Source organism: Pholcus phalangioides, unplaced genomic scaffold (genome assembly GCF_987345545.1).
Source record: "Pholcus phalangioides strain wild (caught in Gottingen) unplaced genomic scaffold, Ppha-v1.0 ptg000039l_1, whole genome shotgun sequence".
In the NCBI taxonomy this organism is placed as follows: domain Eukaryota; kingdom Metazoa; phylum Arthropoda; class Arachnida; order Araneae; family Pholcidae; genus Pholcus; species Pholcus phalangioides.
The window spans coordinates 11,280,805-11,298,924 of record NW_028301625.1 but is presented as its reverse complement, the minus strand read 5'-3'; the positions used below and the strand labels follow the sequence as shown (position 1 = coordinate 11,298,924).

Sequence of the window (18,120 nt, the reverse complement as noted above, 5' to 3'; positions counted from 1 at the left end):
ATTCATAACAAATGAAAGTTTCACGCCATCTTGTTTGTTGTTTATTGTTATTGTTTTTTTTAAGTAAAATAGTAGTTGCTTGGCAACTGTGATTTCAATTACTCCTAAGCTTAACTGAGAAGTTAATCAATCATTTTATTACCATAGTATTTAATAATTGGCTACATTAAGCGAACTTGGGTCTAAATGATGTTATTTTGGATGTTGATGGTAGGATATGAGATGGAGCAACTCTGCCGAAAAACCAAGTCATGCTTTATTCACTGGTTTTTAAATAATTATTCGAAAAATTCCAGTGATTGCCGCGAGTAATATGATTGGAAAAGCCAATAGTGCCTAAAAAAATGGAAGGTGATGAGAAACTTCAAAGTAAATCATCAGAGTTGTGGTTGTCACGCGATGTTGCGTGCAAGAATTATGATTCGGATTCGAACCCTTTCGAAGATGAAAGAACTGTATCTAAAATCAAACCTGAAGTGGAATTGAAAGAGGAAACCGAAGGATACGTGTACAAAGCCGATGTTAGAGGACATTTGAAATTGGTTAGCTCGGAAGTAAGCATTCCAAATGAAAATGCGGATGTACAGCGCCATGAGCAACCGCATCATGAAGTACCCGAGTGCAATTCGTCTAGTCATTACAACCGAGTTCCAGATTTCAAAAACCAATTTCTACATGATAATTTAAGGCCTCATCCTCCTCCACATTTGAGTAAATATCTGTCATACCTAAAGTTTAAGTCTATGTTTTGTGCATTCATCAATTGATAAATTATTATACAGTGAAACCTCGTTACAATGGTACTGGATATAATGATAAATCCATCTACACAAAGATTTTTTTTTTGGTCCATAAAATATTGTTATATCGAGGTTTCACTGTTGTTTTTCAGCACTTTGTAATAGTAACTTCATACACAGTTTTAAATTGAGTGCATCATATCTCGCCTATTACGACTTTTGAAAGGAAAAAATCTGCATCTATCTGTTTTCTATAGAGAAGAAAAAAAATTAACCCTTTTTGTGTGTTACTCGATGGGACATCCAATCTTTTTTTTTGCTGCTCCTGTAAAGTTGGGATTTTTTTATGTATGAGGTTTCATTATAAAGTGACAGTCCAAATCCATGCCTTCTTGAAATGGTCAGTGTCTGAAGTCTGGATAATATACAAAGTTTAATATACATTACAGTTTTTAATATACATTTTGCAGAGAGACTAGACATCAGATTGGGACCATGACATGAACGCTAGAATTCTGTCACCAGACTTTTTCCCCATCGCCAAGATCTCTGCCAGCCTGGCTTTGTGGTAGAATATGGAACAGATTTGGACTTCGACTATAACATATATACAGTGAAACCTGTATGAAAAAGAATGTCAATAGACTGAAATTATTTGTTATAGACGGATTTCTATTTTGTAAAAGCGCACATCAAAACACTAATCATCAGACTATTTTTCATTCTGTTCAAGACAGTTTTCCATCTCATACGGTGTCTGTTTTTGACAGGTTTCACTGTAAATGAAATTTCTTTGGCAAAATAAATTTTTGCTGTGATATTTTCAGTATACAAAAAAAAAAAATGTGAAGGCAAAAAACATAATCGAATATGCGCAACCTCTGGTACCTGAAATGGAGAGGGACCCATCTTTAGTGAAGTTGCTGATGTTAAATATTTGAAATTTCAAAGAAAGATAAATAAAAACTTAATTTTCACATCCCATGATATACTTTATTCTGTAAGGAGTCTGGTTTTTAAAAAATAATCATAACTGATTCTTCTAATTACCAAATAACATATTGCAGTTTGGTATTATTAATATTACCATCAACCCTAGATTTAGGGTGCAAATGGATATGTGGCAGGGTTTAAGCTACAGTCGCATTTTGTCGAAAGAAAATCTTAGAATGTGAAAGAAGTAGTAGCTACTTTTACAAACATGTGTACGAAACGAGTAGACATCCAACCATCAATGATTAGCATTGTAGCATTTTGTTAAAGCTTTTCCCCCAATTTTCACTTTTTTTTGCTAAAGGAATTTTTTACCTAGCTTAAACCCTGATATGTGGTTACATGGAACACAGAGATCTATTTACTATCCCCAAGAAAGTCCTCAATTAAGTACCAACCTGTAGCTGAAGCAAAGATCTGATGGAGAATGTCTTGAAGCTCTCATGGTTCAAACCAATGGTATTTCCAAGTGCTCAAGCGTATGTTCAGAGTACATTTCACATTCACAAAGAAAGCAAGTAGCTGTTTCTTCCTTATATAAACAATATCTGTGGCAGGGTTGGGCAAATCCCAAGTGCCAGGTTGCCATGGTAACTAGAAAATGGTATAGGTGCCTAAAATTTTCTAAATTTGGTGCTAAAGTGGAGTCCAAGGGTGACACAAAATTTTCTGATTTTATTATGCTACATCTTTTAAAATGAGAAAAGTAAAAGAAAACATTATTTAGGACCATTTTTTGTCAGCAAAATTCCATGCTTGGTTCTCAAGAAATTAGGCTGGCACCTAAATATTTTTTTGGTTTGTCCAGCCCGGCTTTATAGGTGAGATCATTACCTATAACATTATGAATGATGCCTTTTATGAATACAGTAACCTTTAAATTTGATTTGAGCCTTATCTTTCAATCTATGAAGTTTTGATATTTTTGTATCTCTGTTATTCTATCCCTGATAATCAAGGTTCTACTGTGGCAGTGTTGTAAGATGCGTTTGGATGTATTATAAATGGGTTTGTTTTGGCAATTTTTTTCTTGTAAAAACAATTTCACTAGGGCAAGTTTAAGTAGACCTTACTCTGAGGATAGTGTCTGTGTACCGTCTAATCAGCGGAGATCTCATCTCTAAGTTTTATGGTAACCACCTTAGAGATGGGCTGCCATCTTTCTGCCTACAAACTCTTGGCGATTTTTAAAATTTTGTGCCAACGTCAATCCAGGCCTTTAAAAACTAACATTTTGTTGAAATAAAATTTAAAAATCTTTAAAACTTAATAACATGTGTTATATAATTATTTGTTAAATATATATTGCACGTGCATGAGAAGTAAAAGGAAAATCGGATAAAAAGTAAAAAATGTAAAAGCAAATAAATATAAAAATCAAATATAAAGTAAATATAATCAGCTGTGTTGCCAACGTCAATAATATAAAAAAACTGATGAGTTGATCGCCAATGGTGCCAATCAACAATTGTGCCAAATAGTCTTTGTACCAAGACAATATTCTCCGGTTAAGGTCTAGTCAAGTTTATGGGGGGTATCCTTTGAGAAGTTTTTCATACAAGGAATTTGATTCTGATAAACTGAAAGAAACTTGCTTAGAACTGAAAGTACTTTTTTAAACTTTTTAAACCATATTGTTCCCACTGCAGGAAGTCTTGTGAATACAGCAGCTCACACATAGCAGCTACTATAGTATATATGGTTTAAGATACTTCAAAGGAGTGAGGAAATGTTTTTCAACAATTTAGGGGGGGGGGGTACACCTTTTTATCTCCTGCACAGCCAGCTGGCTGATAAAGTTAACTGATGAGGAAAACAGTCTAGTACAACTTAAGCTTCAAAATGGAAAACAAATAAAATAAAGGACCCAAGAAGAAACGAACTGCAACTTTGAACAGGGGAAAAAATTGATAACATAATCAGAAATCCTTATAACTATAAATAAAATTTTTCCCATTTTATGGTATACGTTCAGTTCCATTCTTCCCATAATGACAATACCCGAATGCCCCAAAGCAGTATATACCAAAAATTGTGCCATACATTAAAACAGTCTCTGAAAAAATTCTAAGAAAAGAAGGAAAATTAACTAACTCTTGCATGTAGAAAATACTATTATGGGAACTTTTACTACTACTAAACTGAACATGCATTCTCGTACACATTCCTCTGTGGAATTTCTTACCAATCGGTGCAAGTCGGAACGTGATGTGTGAGTGTATGTATATGCATAACCCTAACATATGTATGTTGTCCGACTTTCGCTTTTTTCGTGTACTTGCTAGTGCTGCCATCTGTATTCCATATTTTAAAGTAAAGATGACAAATGCTTGAATTTTCATGTTATGACTGCATCGTGTTGTAGGACTGGCTTTCTTTCTGCAGAGAGACTTTTTTAAATGGGAGACTGGCTTGTGTGTGTGTGTGTGCGCATTTGCGCCTCAAATTTTGAAAACCACAAAAAACCAAATTCAGCTGGCCTCTACTGTGCCCCCAACAGGATTCAAACCTGGATCTTCACAATGAGAGAAGAATTTTTACCGCAGAAAATTTTCCATTAGCTGAGGACTTGTTACAGAACAAAGAAAAGCAATCTGCTTTAGGGGCCTGAATGATAACACTATCCGTGATTCTAATAAGTGGTGTCTACTATATAACATTTATTAAAATGTTTCACAACAGAGTTTTCTGTCATTGATAATTGTTTACTTGTCTATTAATTTTCGTCTATAATTTTTTTAATCAATAGAAATACCAGTAGAAGTTGATATGCACAATGAAGTGGTTGAAGATGGAAGGTATCCTAACAATATTTATAATTACGGCCCACATACTTTGATGCCTTTCACACCAGATGTTAAATACATGAGTGAGCAGGCACATGCACCTCAACAAGCATATGCAGGTATTTACATAAATTAACTTATATGTTTAATAAATGAAGTAACTAATGTCTCAAAAAGGTTTTTTAATGTTCAATGAAAATCATTTCTCAATGATCATTTTTCATTCTTACTACTCTTTCACACCATTGCTATTTCTCTCTGGCATCATTCTTTCAAGATCATGGTAGCTTTAATTACTTGAAATTATATGGAAGCAGCTTTTTTTTCAAAGAGTAAATTGAAGGGCCACATCTAAGTATTTTGCATAGTTAGCTTATACTTCTCAGATTGTGAATTGTATTTTACTGTGTAGCACAAAATGGAAAATTCTTTTTTCTGTTCAAATTGATCATATTCTGTTCATGCAAGATAGTTATGAATAAACTAGTGACAGCATTAGGAAGACCTAGAAATGTAAAATTCTAGAGAATAATCTTTAGGAGAATATTCTTGAGAATATTAATGTCAAAAAGTATAATGTCAAGAATATTCTTGAGAATATTAATGTCAAAAAGTATAATGTCAAGAATATTCTTGAGAATATTAATGTCAAAAAGAGAACTAATGTCAAAAAGTATAATGTCAAGAATATTCTCTGGAAAGACTACTAATATAAATAACTTGAGAATATTTTTAGAAATTCTTTATCAGAATATTCGCCTGTTATTTATAATATAGTTATATGTAAGACTATAACTATTGATGGCTGGTATGATCCAGGATTTATTTATTTAAAATTTCGGTTACGTAAAAATATATTGATACATTTTATACAGTAAAACATCGTTAAGTCGTCACCCTGATAAGTCGTCACTCCGGTTAAGTCGTCATTTTTCTTCAGACCCTTCCAGCTCTCATAGACCACAATGTTATTAAACCCTTGTTTACTTGTCGCTAATTTCTGTTAACTCATCACTGTAAAAATGTTCTAGAAAGAGGAACAGACTATTTTTATGGCTCCCATTAAAAAAAGAGCTTGTTAACAGCATTGCCATATGCTTAAAAGTCACCATAAAATCCTATATACCCAAACGGAATAGTTTAAGTAACGAAAGTTACGCTGGGGAAGTTCATTTGCTGACTAAGGTTTTTGGAACTTTGGGCGCTGTTCAAGCTAGATCTCATTTCTGCATGGGCTCAACTGGAGAAACCGTGAGACACCCAGGCTCTGTCGCAAGGAGCAACATAAGCACTTCGCCCCCCCCCCCCCCAGGGGACAGGGCATCTCCGGCAAAACCAAAATTTATTGATATGTCAAAAATTACATATAGTGAAAGGAAATCAAAAATTATGTAAATCTAAGAATCAAATTAATCAAGTTAAAGTCAAAGTGCAACGGGCACGGATAAGAAATAATCATAGAAAGCATGGACTCTACTAATTTAAGTCTTGAAATTTAAACAAAATATCTTTGTTGAAAAAAAGTAGACATTCTTTCCCAAGTTGAGGTCTTCTGTTTACTTTTCTCTGCCCATGGTCCTTCCACCAAGTCAAAAGTGTTCGAGATTACTTTGTAGTTACATCATGAACTACTGATGAAGAATTCAAACACTAAAATTAAATTTGATGTATATGTAAAATTAATGTGCAATAGAGAGTTTCTGTTATGAAGAAAAGCTACTTATTCAAACAGTTGCTCTGTTAGTCTAAATTAAAAACTCATACTTTAATAAATGTCATACTACTTTAAATTTATACAATTTTCATAACATTGCACATTAAAACTGACGGAACTCTGCTTAAGCCTTCACACCGCTTCAGCCATTATAATTTTTCAATATATCTTGAGGTGACGACTTATCAAGGTTTTACTGTATATAGAAAAGCGCTCTTGCATGCTTCCTACCACAGCAGCATCATGATGAAAAGTGTCTTGGTAAAGCGGAAACAATTGATAGGGTGGGGGGGGACAGGTACAAACAAGTTTTGTTGGTCCCTGATTGGACGAAGGGGTAGAGAGGTTTTTTGGGAGGAAAAAAGAGAAAGCGTTCGTGCGTGTGTGCCCACACACCACACAATGGGAAAAGAGGTAAATTTCCCTATATTATTACACATCCTCCTCTGAAGATCAGTACTGAAGGGGGGGGGGGTGGATCCCAAGAGAGCGAAGTGAATAGTTTACTTAAGGGTTCAATCAGAGACCAACACAGTATATTCAGACATCATGTGGGTTCAATCATATACAGATATGGAAACATAATAGAACACAAATTATACTTTTCAAAATCAAACAGATATCATTAGCACCATTACTGAAACTATTATAATGCTAATGGTGCAGCATCTTGATTAAAATTTTGTGTGCTAGTGGAATTTATCTGTACAATTAGAGTGAAGCATTTAATGACATGATTACCTAGTGTGGCAGTTTAATTGTAATTTATAAAAGTAACTGAAGGATATCCTAAACAAATTGTTGTGTTGTCACTTGGATCACTGCTAGGCCTGACTGACTGTTGCATGTGTAATGCCACTCCAAGCTTTTATACCTGTAATGTGTGAAAGCAGCGGCCTCATAGCAAAGGCAGGATCAAGGCGCTGACCAGATAGTCCCTAGGCACAAACACATCTGTCGTTAGTTCCAAAATTTAACCTACATTCATCTCTAAGGACATTGTATGATCTTCATCACGAAAAGAGAGATGAATGATCTCTTTTCATGGTAAAAATCATACAAGGTCACAGGCCATCTTTCGGTAGTCAGACAATATAGGGCTCCATGAAATCAAATGACCTTCTGCCAAGTGTCTTGAAAATTTGCTGCACATTTGTTACTTGTGTTTTTATGTGTGTGAAGTTATTTTTATGTATCATAATTATTTTTTAATTCATATCCTTCTATTTATAGAAATGTATTTCATTTCATTTGCTCTCATGTTTCACCATGTTATTTGCGACATGATATCTGATGTTTATAACTTGGACAGCAAGGGTAGCGTTAACGTTCACCTTTTTTAAGGTTGTGTGGATTGTTTTTTGTATTTGGTTTTTATGAAAATTGCTCATAAAAACCAAATCATAACTGCTCATAAATCTGTATGTAGTACTTTGTCTTGACATAATGCTTCACTGACAAAAAAAACAAGTTCTTCAAAATGGCATGATATGATTGAATACAGCTTTTACGAGAGTTGAGCATTTTGCTTCCAAAAAGGTATTTTTGCTGGGACAGTGGTGAAAACTGTTAAAAACCAGGGCAAAAATGGTTTTATGAAAAAAAAAAAATTGACTCAATGTGTATTATATGCAACTGAAACTTGAAATCATTATAACAATCAACTTTATAATATTGTATTGTGAAGCAATCTGGTGGAATATATATAACAGTTACAGATGAATAGAGACACAGGCAATACTCATTATAATGACCCCAAGTTATAGTGATCATTTCATTACAATGACCTGTAGGAAAAGTCCCTAATTTTTTCATTCAACGACTATCTTACAATGTATATATTGTGTATTTTTCTTTTTTATACAATGACAAACCAGTTGTCAGAGATAATCTGGGTCATAACAATGTACAATTCTTTTCCATCAATTTTTTTTTTAAATGTGGGATGCTACACATAAGTAAATACAGGAAGTACCAATTTGTTTTGTGCTTGGCGAAAACCTATTTGTTGGGACATTTTTTTTACTCTAGTTTCTTCCAAAAGTAACAAAAACTTACCAACCCGAAAAATTATTGATTAATAAATCAAAATTTGAGTTCAAAACTATGTCATCTGCATAATAAATACATAATAATGCCTTACATGTGCATAGATAGGGAAAGAATCTATTTTTGGTCGGACAGTTCTTTTTCTACCTATGGCAAAAATTTGTCAACCCTGATACAGTGAAATCTTCATATAATGATGCTTTGTGGATCAAGAAGAAAATATTGTTGTAGAGGGATTTATTGTTATATCGAGAATTGTGTAGTGCAGTTTCATTGTACAGTATCCAGAGTTGCGCAATTTCAGAGTTATGCAATTTTCTGTGGAAAATACACATTTTTGAAATTCAAGCATCACTGGAATATTGCTAAGATGGGGGAAGATCATTAATTTATAATCAGAACAACATATTTAATAAAATTACATCAATTTTTGAAAACACACACTTTTTGCCAGGATATCGGAATGGATTCCCAAGGCTTACTTGATATCTGCTATTTTTAGAGAGAATGTCACAATTTTATACCTGAAGTCCAGTGCCAAGTTCAAAAAATAATTTGTTTAATGTATTGCTCTTTGATGACAAAATGCACCTGGTCTGCAATTTTTAATTAACTTCAACTCATTCCTGAAACTTGTTTCGTGGCCTCCAAGCATGAGCAGCTCATTCCTTTTGATTGATTGAGGTGTTATTCAAACATTCAAAGTGTTTAACACACAACTTTCATTTGCTCTGAATTCAGAGTGCAAATACAGATTTTAATAGTGTCTTTTTTATTGGACTGGATTAGTCACAATACAAGTTAAATTTATGAAACTCTATAGAAAAGCATACCATAGCATGATAGTTATAGTAAGAAAGAAAAAGATGGGTGTTCTTTCTAAAATTTGGTCTTAATTAACTAATATCTATATGTATATCTATGGAAAACTGTACTCCAACTTACGCGGTTGTCGCCGGTACCACCTATCACATAACTTCATGGTGTTACTGTACTTTGTCCTTTGTCTATTTTAGAAAGAATTGGTTTACTTGCGGCAAAATTTGCTACTTTCATAGCAAACACGATTGTGTGAATAGTAGGGTATTAGATGTTTTAAACACTTTCACAGAAATAATTTATGCTCATTCTTTGTTTCATAAAATTAATAAGTATATATATATATATATATATATATACACACACACACACTGAAGAGCCAAAAAAACTGGTACACCTGCCTAATATCGTGTATGACCCCCGCGAGCCCGCAGAAGTGCCTCAACACGACGTGGCATGGACTCGACTAATGTCTGAATTAGTGCTGGAGGTAATTGACACCATGAATCCTGCAGGGCTGTCCATAAATCCGTAGGAATAAGAGGGGGTGGAGATCTCTTCTGAACAGCATGTTGCAAGGCATCTGCTGTTCTGTCTGCTAGGCATCGGTTGCAAGGATATATTCAATAATGTTCATGTCTGGGGATTTAGGTGGCCAGCGGAAGTGTCTAAAGTCAGAAGAGTGTTCCTGGAGCCACTTTGTAGCAATTCTGTACGTGTGGGGTGTCGCATTGTCCTGCTGAAATTGTCCAAGTCCGTCGGAATGCACAATGGACATGAATGGGTGCAGATGATCAGACAGGATGCTTACGTACCTGTCAGAGTTGTATCTAGACGTATCAGGGGTCCCATATCATGCCAACTGCACACGCCCCATACCATCACAGAGCCTCCACCAGCTTGAACAGTCCCCTGTTGACATGTAGGGTCCATGGATTCATGAGGTTGTCTCCATACCCATACACATCCATCAGCTCGAAGCAATTGGAACTGAGACTCGTCAGACCAGGCAACGTGTTTCCAGTCCTCAACAGTCCAATGTCGGTGTTGTCGGGCCCAGGCGAGGCGTAAAGCTTTGTGTCGTGCAGTCATCAAGGGTACACCAGTGGGCCTTCGGCTCCGAAAGCCCGTATTGATGATGTTTCGTTGAATGATTCACATGCTGACACTTGTTGATGGCCCAGCATTGAAATCCGCAGCAATTTGCGGAAGAGTTGCACGTCTGTCACGTTTAATGATTCTCGTGAGTCGTCGTTGGTCCCGTTCTTGCATGATCTTTTTCCGGCCACAGCGATGTCGTAGATTTTATTTTTTACCAGATTCCCGATATTCACGGTACACTCGTGAAATGGTCGTACGTGAAAATCCCAATTTCATCGCTACCTCGGAGATGCTATGTCCCATCTCTCGTGCGCCGACTATAACACCACGTTCAAACTCACTTAAATCTCGATAACCTGCCATTGTAGCAGCAGTAACCGATCTAACAACTATGCCAGCCGCTTGTTGTGTTATATAGGCGTTGCCGACCACAGCGCCGTACTCTGATTGGTGTCATATCTCTTTATTTGCATACGCATGCGTGTACCAGTTTTTTTGGCTCTTCAGTTTATATATCATGTTAATATAATTCTTAAACCAGAGTTGGTGTGTTTCAATTTCTTTTTGTATTAATTTTTTTCTGAAATGATGCTAGATATAAATAAATGTGGGAAGCATCAATTTTTGATGCTTGGAAAAACCCATCATTATCAGGACATTTTTACTGCAGTTTTTCAGCCATGGCAAAAACTCACCAACTCAAAAATCAAAAATTTATTAATACTTATATAGGGTGATCCAAAAGTCACGCAACCCATTATAAAAAAATTAATTTCTCAAATTCTACTGATTGTAAATGAAATTTTTTTTTCATAGACAGCAGCATTATACTATGCAGCATTATACACACCCTTCAGGATGGAAAGATGTTTTATTTTATTATTTTCTATGCTCACTGATACTCTCAGTGGCTCTTTGTTGTATGAGCAAGATATTTTTTGTCAGAAGCAAAGAATTTTTATGATTAAACAATATTTTTTTTAACTTATTAGCTTGAAGCCATTATTGAGGTGATCAAAAATGAATTCCCAAATGTTTCTGTGCCCAATAAAACATTAATCTTCTTATTGGTGTCCCATTTTCAAGAAACTGGAAATTTTGAAGACCGCAGGCAAAGTGGGCATCCACCTGTACTGAGCCAACATGGAATACATGAACTAAAGGACAAAACGTTGCAATGTTGTACTGTTCACAGAGCCTTAAAGAAATTGAAGTTTAGTGCCGGTCGTGTTTGGGTTGTTCTGAAGTTGAAAGCTCCAGATCAGTGCACCGAAAATCTGCATGTCCATCATAAAAAGCCACTGCATTCGATCAAAATCAGTGTGTGGTGCTCAATTTCATGCCGTAGGACCTTTTTTTTAAAGAAATGGTGGATGGGAAACTGTAGAAGGTATTATTTTGTGATTAATTGCACTGTTGGAGGAAATGAACGTTTTGGCTTTTTGTAACAGAATGGAGCAACCTGCCATACATCCAGATGAGACAATGGATGACTCCACACATTTTAAGATGATCACCTTATTTCAACAGGTTTGTGGCCACCAAGATCACTGCACCTGTCATGCCCTGATTTTTTCTTGTGGGGGACATGTGAAGATAAATGCACAAGAATAATCCCCATTTCATTGATTAACTAAAAAAAACATTCAATCAAAGATTGAAAAGATGAGTGCCCTGAGAAAAGTGGCCAGAAACCTGGCAAAAAGAATGCCCGCTTGCATTCATGCAAAAGGCTCACAATTTGACTACATGTTGTAACATTTTGAAACAAACTGTGTTTTTGTATCCACAAATGTTGTCTTATTCAAACTATACAGTTTTTTAAATTTATTTCTTGATAGCCTTTTAAAAAATAAAATATTTTAGAATGGGTTGCATGACTTTTGGATCACCCTGAACTAAAGTTTGTGTTCAAAACTATTTTATTTGCATTTAGAAAAATAACCAAATGCACAATAATGCCTCATAAATAGGGGAAATCAATTTTTGCTGGGATGGTTTTTACCCGTTTTTTTCTACCTATAGCAAAAACTCACTAACCCTTTCTTTTCCAATGGCAGTGAGAGACCCAAAAATGTAAGCTGGTCTTTAACTCCTATTTGTGAGTGGTCGAATAAGAGAAGCCCCTCTCCTGATGTGGGAATGATCACTTTTTTTTCATTTTCTTAAGTCCCACTAACTTTCTTGTCTCTTTTGTTACACCAAGCAACATGGCTGTACAGTGTACACTAATTAGTTTATCATTACACAAAAGAGAAAAAAATGTATCTTGGTTATATGTCAAATATGGAGCGCAGTAAAGTTTTAAATTGATCAAATGGTAAACACCAGATTACTTCATCATGTCATGACGAACATAATGAAACATTAAGGCAAATGCACTGAAATGCAGGGGTATGATTTCAGACGCTTATTGCAGCCAAGACATGTATTTTTATATGTAACATGCATATTAAAATATACATATTCCCATGGTGCTTTTTCAGTGGGTACAATTTCAAGTTGAACATCTTATATGTGGTGCCTGGTCCAGCTTGACTAAAATGGAATATCTGGGCTAGAGATCTGCCACACACAAACAAAAAACACTTTACACCATCTGGTGGTTTTATATGTTCATCTACTGAAAGTTTTGTAGCAAAAAGCCAACTGCATGGTCATGCATAATTTATTTTATTTTTGACAGTTGGTGTCATGTACACTCTATTGTGTGTGCATGTATGTATTTTGTTCTTATAAACTTTAATTAAATTTTAATTATAAATTTAAAAGAAGTTCTTTAATTTTGTTCTTATAAAAATCATTTATTTTTATATTTTGATAGAATTTATAATTATACAGTTGGACTCAGATATAACAACTCCAATTCAACGAATTCCTCAATTTATCTAATTTTTTTCTGAAAGTGATGAAAAAAAAAGTCAAACCCCCCTGTATAACAAATTATTTTCAAACTATCCTAATCTTTTTTTTCTTATTTCTTGTCACCCAAATCTGCAGTCTGAAGATTTGACTTTCTAAGATTTGACCTTCGGCTCTTTAGAGGCGCACAAAAAATTAGGGGTGGGGGAACAAGAATCTGTTCCTTTTTGAGTAAAGGAAATAATAAAGCCCTTTAAAGTGTGCATTGGAAGTTTTCAGTGGATAATTGGTGTACACTAGTACTATAAAACATAGTGGTGTCCATATGCCTAACTTTTGGTAAAGAAATAAAGTTACTTCAAGTTGGTGACAAGCATCTTGACAAGCAAAGAATGGCAGGTAAACTGCAGAGAAAGTTTTTCGATTAGCGAGAAGATAACAATTTCATCAGAATTTGATAAAAATGTTAGACGTACCAAAAAAAACTTCTATCAAGCAATTTTTTCATGCATCCTGACTTTATTTCTAAGTTTATATATATTTTTAAATTGTTGTCAAAAATAAGTTGTAACAACAACCCAAAATAAATAGCTTTAAAAATTGGCTGTTTAGATTGTGTTTATGATCCTAACAAATTTGACAATGATTTAACACTTTCCACGATTAAAGGAATAAAATTGTCGGTTTCTTCTGATTCATTAAATCAACGTTTGACTGAATGTAAAATACTTATAGGCCTATGTGTTATGCATTTGCAGAAAATCTTTTTCTATTTGAAGGATTCATTTTTTTTTCTTTTTTCTGCAGAGTCACCACACCATTCAAAGCAATTTTTAATTGATGAAATGAATGCTCAAAATCGATGCTGCTCTGAAATCAATGATAATTATGCAAAAGTGAACTTCCCCATGGATATGCCAGCTGCATACCCCAACGGGAAACAACTTGTTTCACAGGTGAGAGAAAACGCTGAAAGCAGTTGGATGTATAACATGCAAGGAATGAGAGTGAGTGAAGATATTCATAGTGGGCCCACATTACAATATATCAAGGATACTTATGAAGAAATAGGAACTAGCAGTAAACGAAGTGAGGGTGAAGAGGATTTGTGGCAATTGTATCAAGAGCTACTCATGCAGAAAAAAATGGAAGGAAAAATGATCCAGTCTGAAGAACAAAGACGAGAAAAGATGAAGGAAATTGGAAGAATTCGAGCTAAGCTTTACAGAGCAAAGCTACGTCAAAATGAAGATCTCTGGAAAAAACATAAGGCCATGAGAGCACAAAAGCAGCGAGAAGAAAGGAGGAAGTTAAGTGAAGAACAACGTGAAAAAGTAAAAGAATTGGCTCGTATTAGAGCCAAAAAACATCGTGAGAAACTAAAAGAAAATGAAGAAGCTTGGAAAAAATATAAAGAAATGCGTGCTGCTAAACAGCGAATGGAAAGGTTGAAAATAAAGGAGCAGTTGAAAGTGGAGGCTCAGCATTTAGAAGTTATGCGATTAGCGGAACAATCTGAAAAATTAAAGGAACTTGCTAGAGAACGAGCAAAGAAACATAGAGAACGCTTAAAGCAAGATGCTGACACATGGGTTATGTATAAAGAAAGTAGGGCTCAGAAAAAACGCGAAGAAAGGTTAACTATGCCAGATGGTCAACGAGAAAGATTAAAGGAACTTGCCCGTATTAGAGCAAGAAAGTATAGAGAAAAACTTAAAGAAGATGTCGAGGAATGGCAAAGGTACAAAGAAATGCGTGCACGAAAACAAAGAGAAGATAGAATGAATCAAAGTGACGAGCAGAAACAAAGGGCAAAGGAATTAGCTCGAGAAAGAGCCAGACTTTACAGAGAAAGAAAAAGAGTAAGGCAACAAATTGGGGGCAAAACTAGTGATAGTGGTATTGTTGACCAAACTTGGTATGACAGCAGCAACAGTGAAAGCAATAATTGCACAAATATGCAAGCAAATAACAATTGCTCTGTGTACTTCTATCATGCTTTTTTGCAAAATGTCCCAAAGGGAATTATTGAAAATTCATAGCATTCCTTGTTTTAGTGTATGTGGTATTTATGCCTTTTTCTTTGAAATGTTTGAAAAGGGAAAGGTTTATTATGCTTTCTTGTTCTGCAAAATCAACAGAGATTTTTCTCATTTCTACTCAGGTAGCTTTGCATTTGTCACAAAAGCAAAAATATTGTTACATAAGTACTGTATTTCACAAATTAATAAAAGTTTGCTCTATACTAATATGTGAATTTAAAATGATAACAGTAGCTATACTCTGATAACTGTATTTTTTTATTGAAGGTTTCTTTATTTACTTTGAAAAACTTTTTTAACAGTTTTAATGCTGTAGAGCAGAGGTCTTCAACCTTTATCTAGTCGCGAGCACTGTCTTCACCCATCACCAAAAGAAGAGCATCTTTACGACAAGTTTGACATACGAATGCATGGAATCAGGATGATTTCAATCCTTGAATGCAATTTTTAGAAGGTGTTTAGTTGGAAAGTTAATAAAGTGCTTGCGAGCACCAAATTGGATACAAGCATCGAGACTCTGGATGCTTCAGGGAGCACCATGGTGCTCGCGAGCAACAGGTTGAAGATGCCTGCTGTAGAGGTTACATACTGAGATGATAATTATGCAATTTTCTTTGTTCTAGAAATGTGGTTAGTTGTAACTACATGAGAATGCATACTCTGAGCTAAAGATGAGAGAATTTTGCTATTTTGCTAACTTTTTGACATGTAATCTTCAATCATGGTATCTGTTTTGAAAACTGGAAATTTCTCTGTAAACAAATTCTAAGCCAAAACTCTGGAAATAATTGGATTGTTAAGATTTGTTCCCAATTTATGTATTTAACCACAGTTTTTCTTGAGCTATTTTATTCTTTTGCATACAGGATGTTTCATGAAGAACGGCAGAAATTTTTTAAATAAAGATTCTCAGCAAAAGGAGGAAAATTCAGCCACGGTATTGTAATTCCAGTGAAAATATAAATGAGTGAAAAATGATAAGCCCTAATCAAAAATATCAATTATTAAAATTTGTGTCTTTCTATTAAACCAAAAGAAATCTACCATGTGCCATTTGAATAGAAATTTGTCAAGATATCAAAATCATTTTCAATCTAATTAGACTCTGACTTTCAGTTTATAGTCGATTTCAAATGGCAGTGTGCTACAATTTTTTTCTTTTGTGTTTTTCCCAAGAGGTTGGTGCATAAACCCCTCAGATGGGGAACCTCCTGTATTAGCAATGTGTTGTGTGGTCATCTTGGGGCATATCCAACTATATCCGTCAGGAAATATTCTGAAAGGACTAATGGGGGTATTAAACTTAGAGTCACCACTGAGCATCCTTTGGTACAGTCGACAAGGATCTTATAGAACTGAATTACAGTGCTCTTTGAGATATCAATGAGTAAAATTCTTGATTTTTTACACTTTTTGCATGATAAGATGACTTGAGAAATTTTAATTCAAATGTTAAGGGAAAATTCCTTTCTGTATAATAGCAAGAGGCACAAATTTTACTGATGGGCATTTGTTTATTTGATTGTTGCATGAAAATTGTAATTTTTATAATTCTCACAATAATTATTTTCAATGGGCATGATAAGATATGTCACCCGAAGGCCGATAAGATACTCACCTGAAGTACCAAATGATGCTTATAGAGGTTTCAGGAGTTTGATACCCGGTTTGTCCTTGTTAGATACTTTCCTGATGCAGGGGTACAACAAAAACAGTGACGTGACCACAAAAAAAAAAAATGCTACTGAGGGGTTAGCACACCAACCTCTTGGTGAGTATAAAAAAGGCTGCCATTCAGAATCGGCAATAAATTGTAGGTGCCGGTCTAATTAGCCTGTGTGTGCAGAAAATGACCGTGGTGCAACAAAAATGATCAAAATTATTATTTTAAATGACACTGTCACAGCTGAATTTCTCCATTTTTGCTGATAATTTTCTATATTTTACTTCAAGAAATTTTCTTATTTCTTTCAGTAAATCTTCATAAAACATTCTACATATATATTAACACACAAGTATTTCCCTCTCCCCTCATTTATTTATTTTTTCTAATCAATTTTCAGTTTTGAAACAATAATTTGTTCCTGAAATCTTGAACACCAAATGACTAAATTAAATAATAAATTAATTGACTAACTTATAGAAAATGTAATTAAAGTTAAATTACACATAATTTTGCTTACTCATCATTGAAGTTAGGAATGAGCATTGCTGCAAATTTTGCTTGTGAGAGTCCTGAAAACAGTTTAACCCTTTTATCTACTGATGGTACTTGAAGTACCTCCAACTTTTTAACTCCTGCAAAATACAAATACAAAGGCCACAAGAGACTAAATACCTAATGAGGTGGCTGAAAAAAGATGCCCATAAAAAATATGTATGTTAAATATATAACAAATGCAGCAACCCAATAAGAGCAATGAAAAACCAATAACTATGATAAAATATAAGTATGCTGCCCATAATAAATTATGGTGGTTTAATTTAAGTATGGATAGCTTCTTGATTTTTTTTTCCCAATATATTTATCAGATTTCTTTTTAAACGTGTCAATCATGGATAGCCTCTTGATTTTTCCTAATATATTTATCATATTTCTTTTTGAACGTGTCAATCATGTTAGAATTTATGACCCTGGCAGAGGTAAGCTATTCCATTTTTTCACAACCCTATTAGAGAAAAACTTTCTGCTACACCACAACCTGGAATTTTCCCTTAATAAACGATACTACTACTTCACCAAACGCCAACTCTGGCCATATCGCTATATTGCAATTTACTGCCATTAGTGAGAGGGGTTGGAAGTGAAGGTGCTGTCTATTGGTGGTCGCCTCGAGTTCGTTACGGAAAAAGATTGTGTCAGAAGTGGGATTCGAACCCATACTGGTGATAAACGATACTGGTGTCCTCTTGTTGAAGCAGTTGATAGACGATATATTAATCAGGTCCATTTTATCCATCCTGTTAAAAATTTTAATTTCAAATCCACATACATTATTGAGTGTAGCATTTTA

At 34.6% G+C, this 18,120-nt stretch overlaps 1 protein-coding gene across 1 annotated transcript; it reads left to right on the top strand.

Annotated features, from left to right (window-relative positions):
• On the top strand, nt 1-15,311 carry LOC149065570 (uncharacterized). The gene is made up of 3 exons (XM_089253856.1): nt 1-711; nt 4,483-4,638; nt 13,872-15,311. Exons 1-3 carry the CDS (start codon nt 345-347, stop codon nt 15,104-15,106), a joined length of 1,758 nt encoding a protein of 585 aa, XP_089109982.1. The 5' UTR covers nt 1-344; the 3' UTR covers nt 15,107-15,311.
• Nucleotides 15,312-18,120: the final 2,809 nt, after the last annotated feature.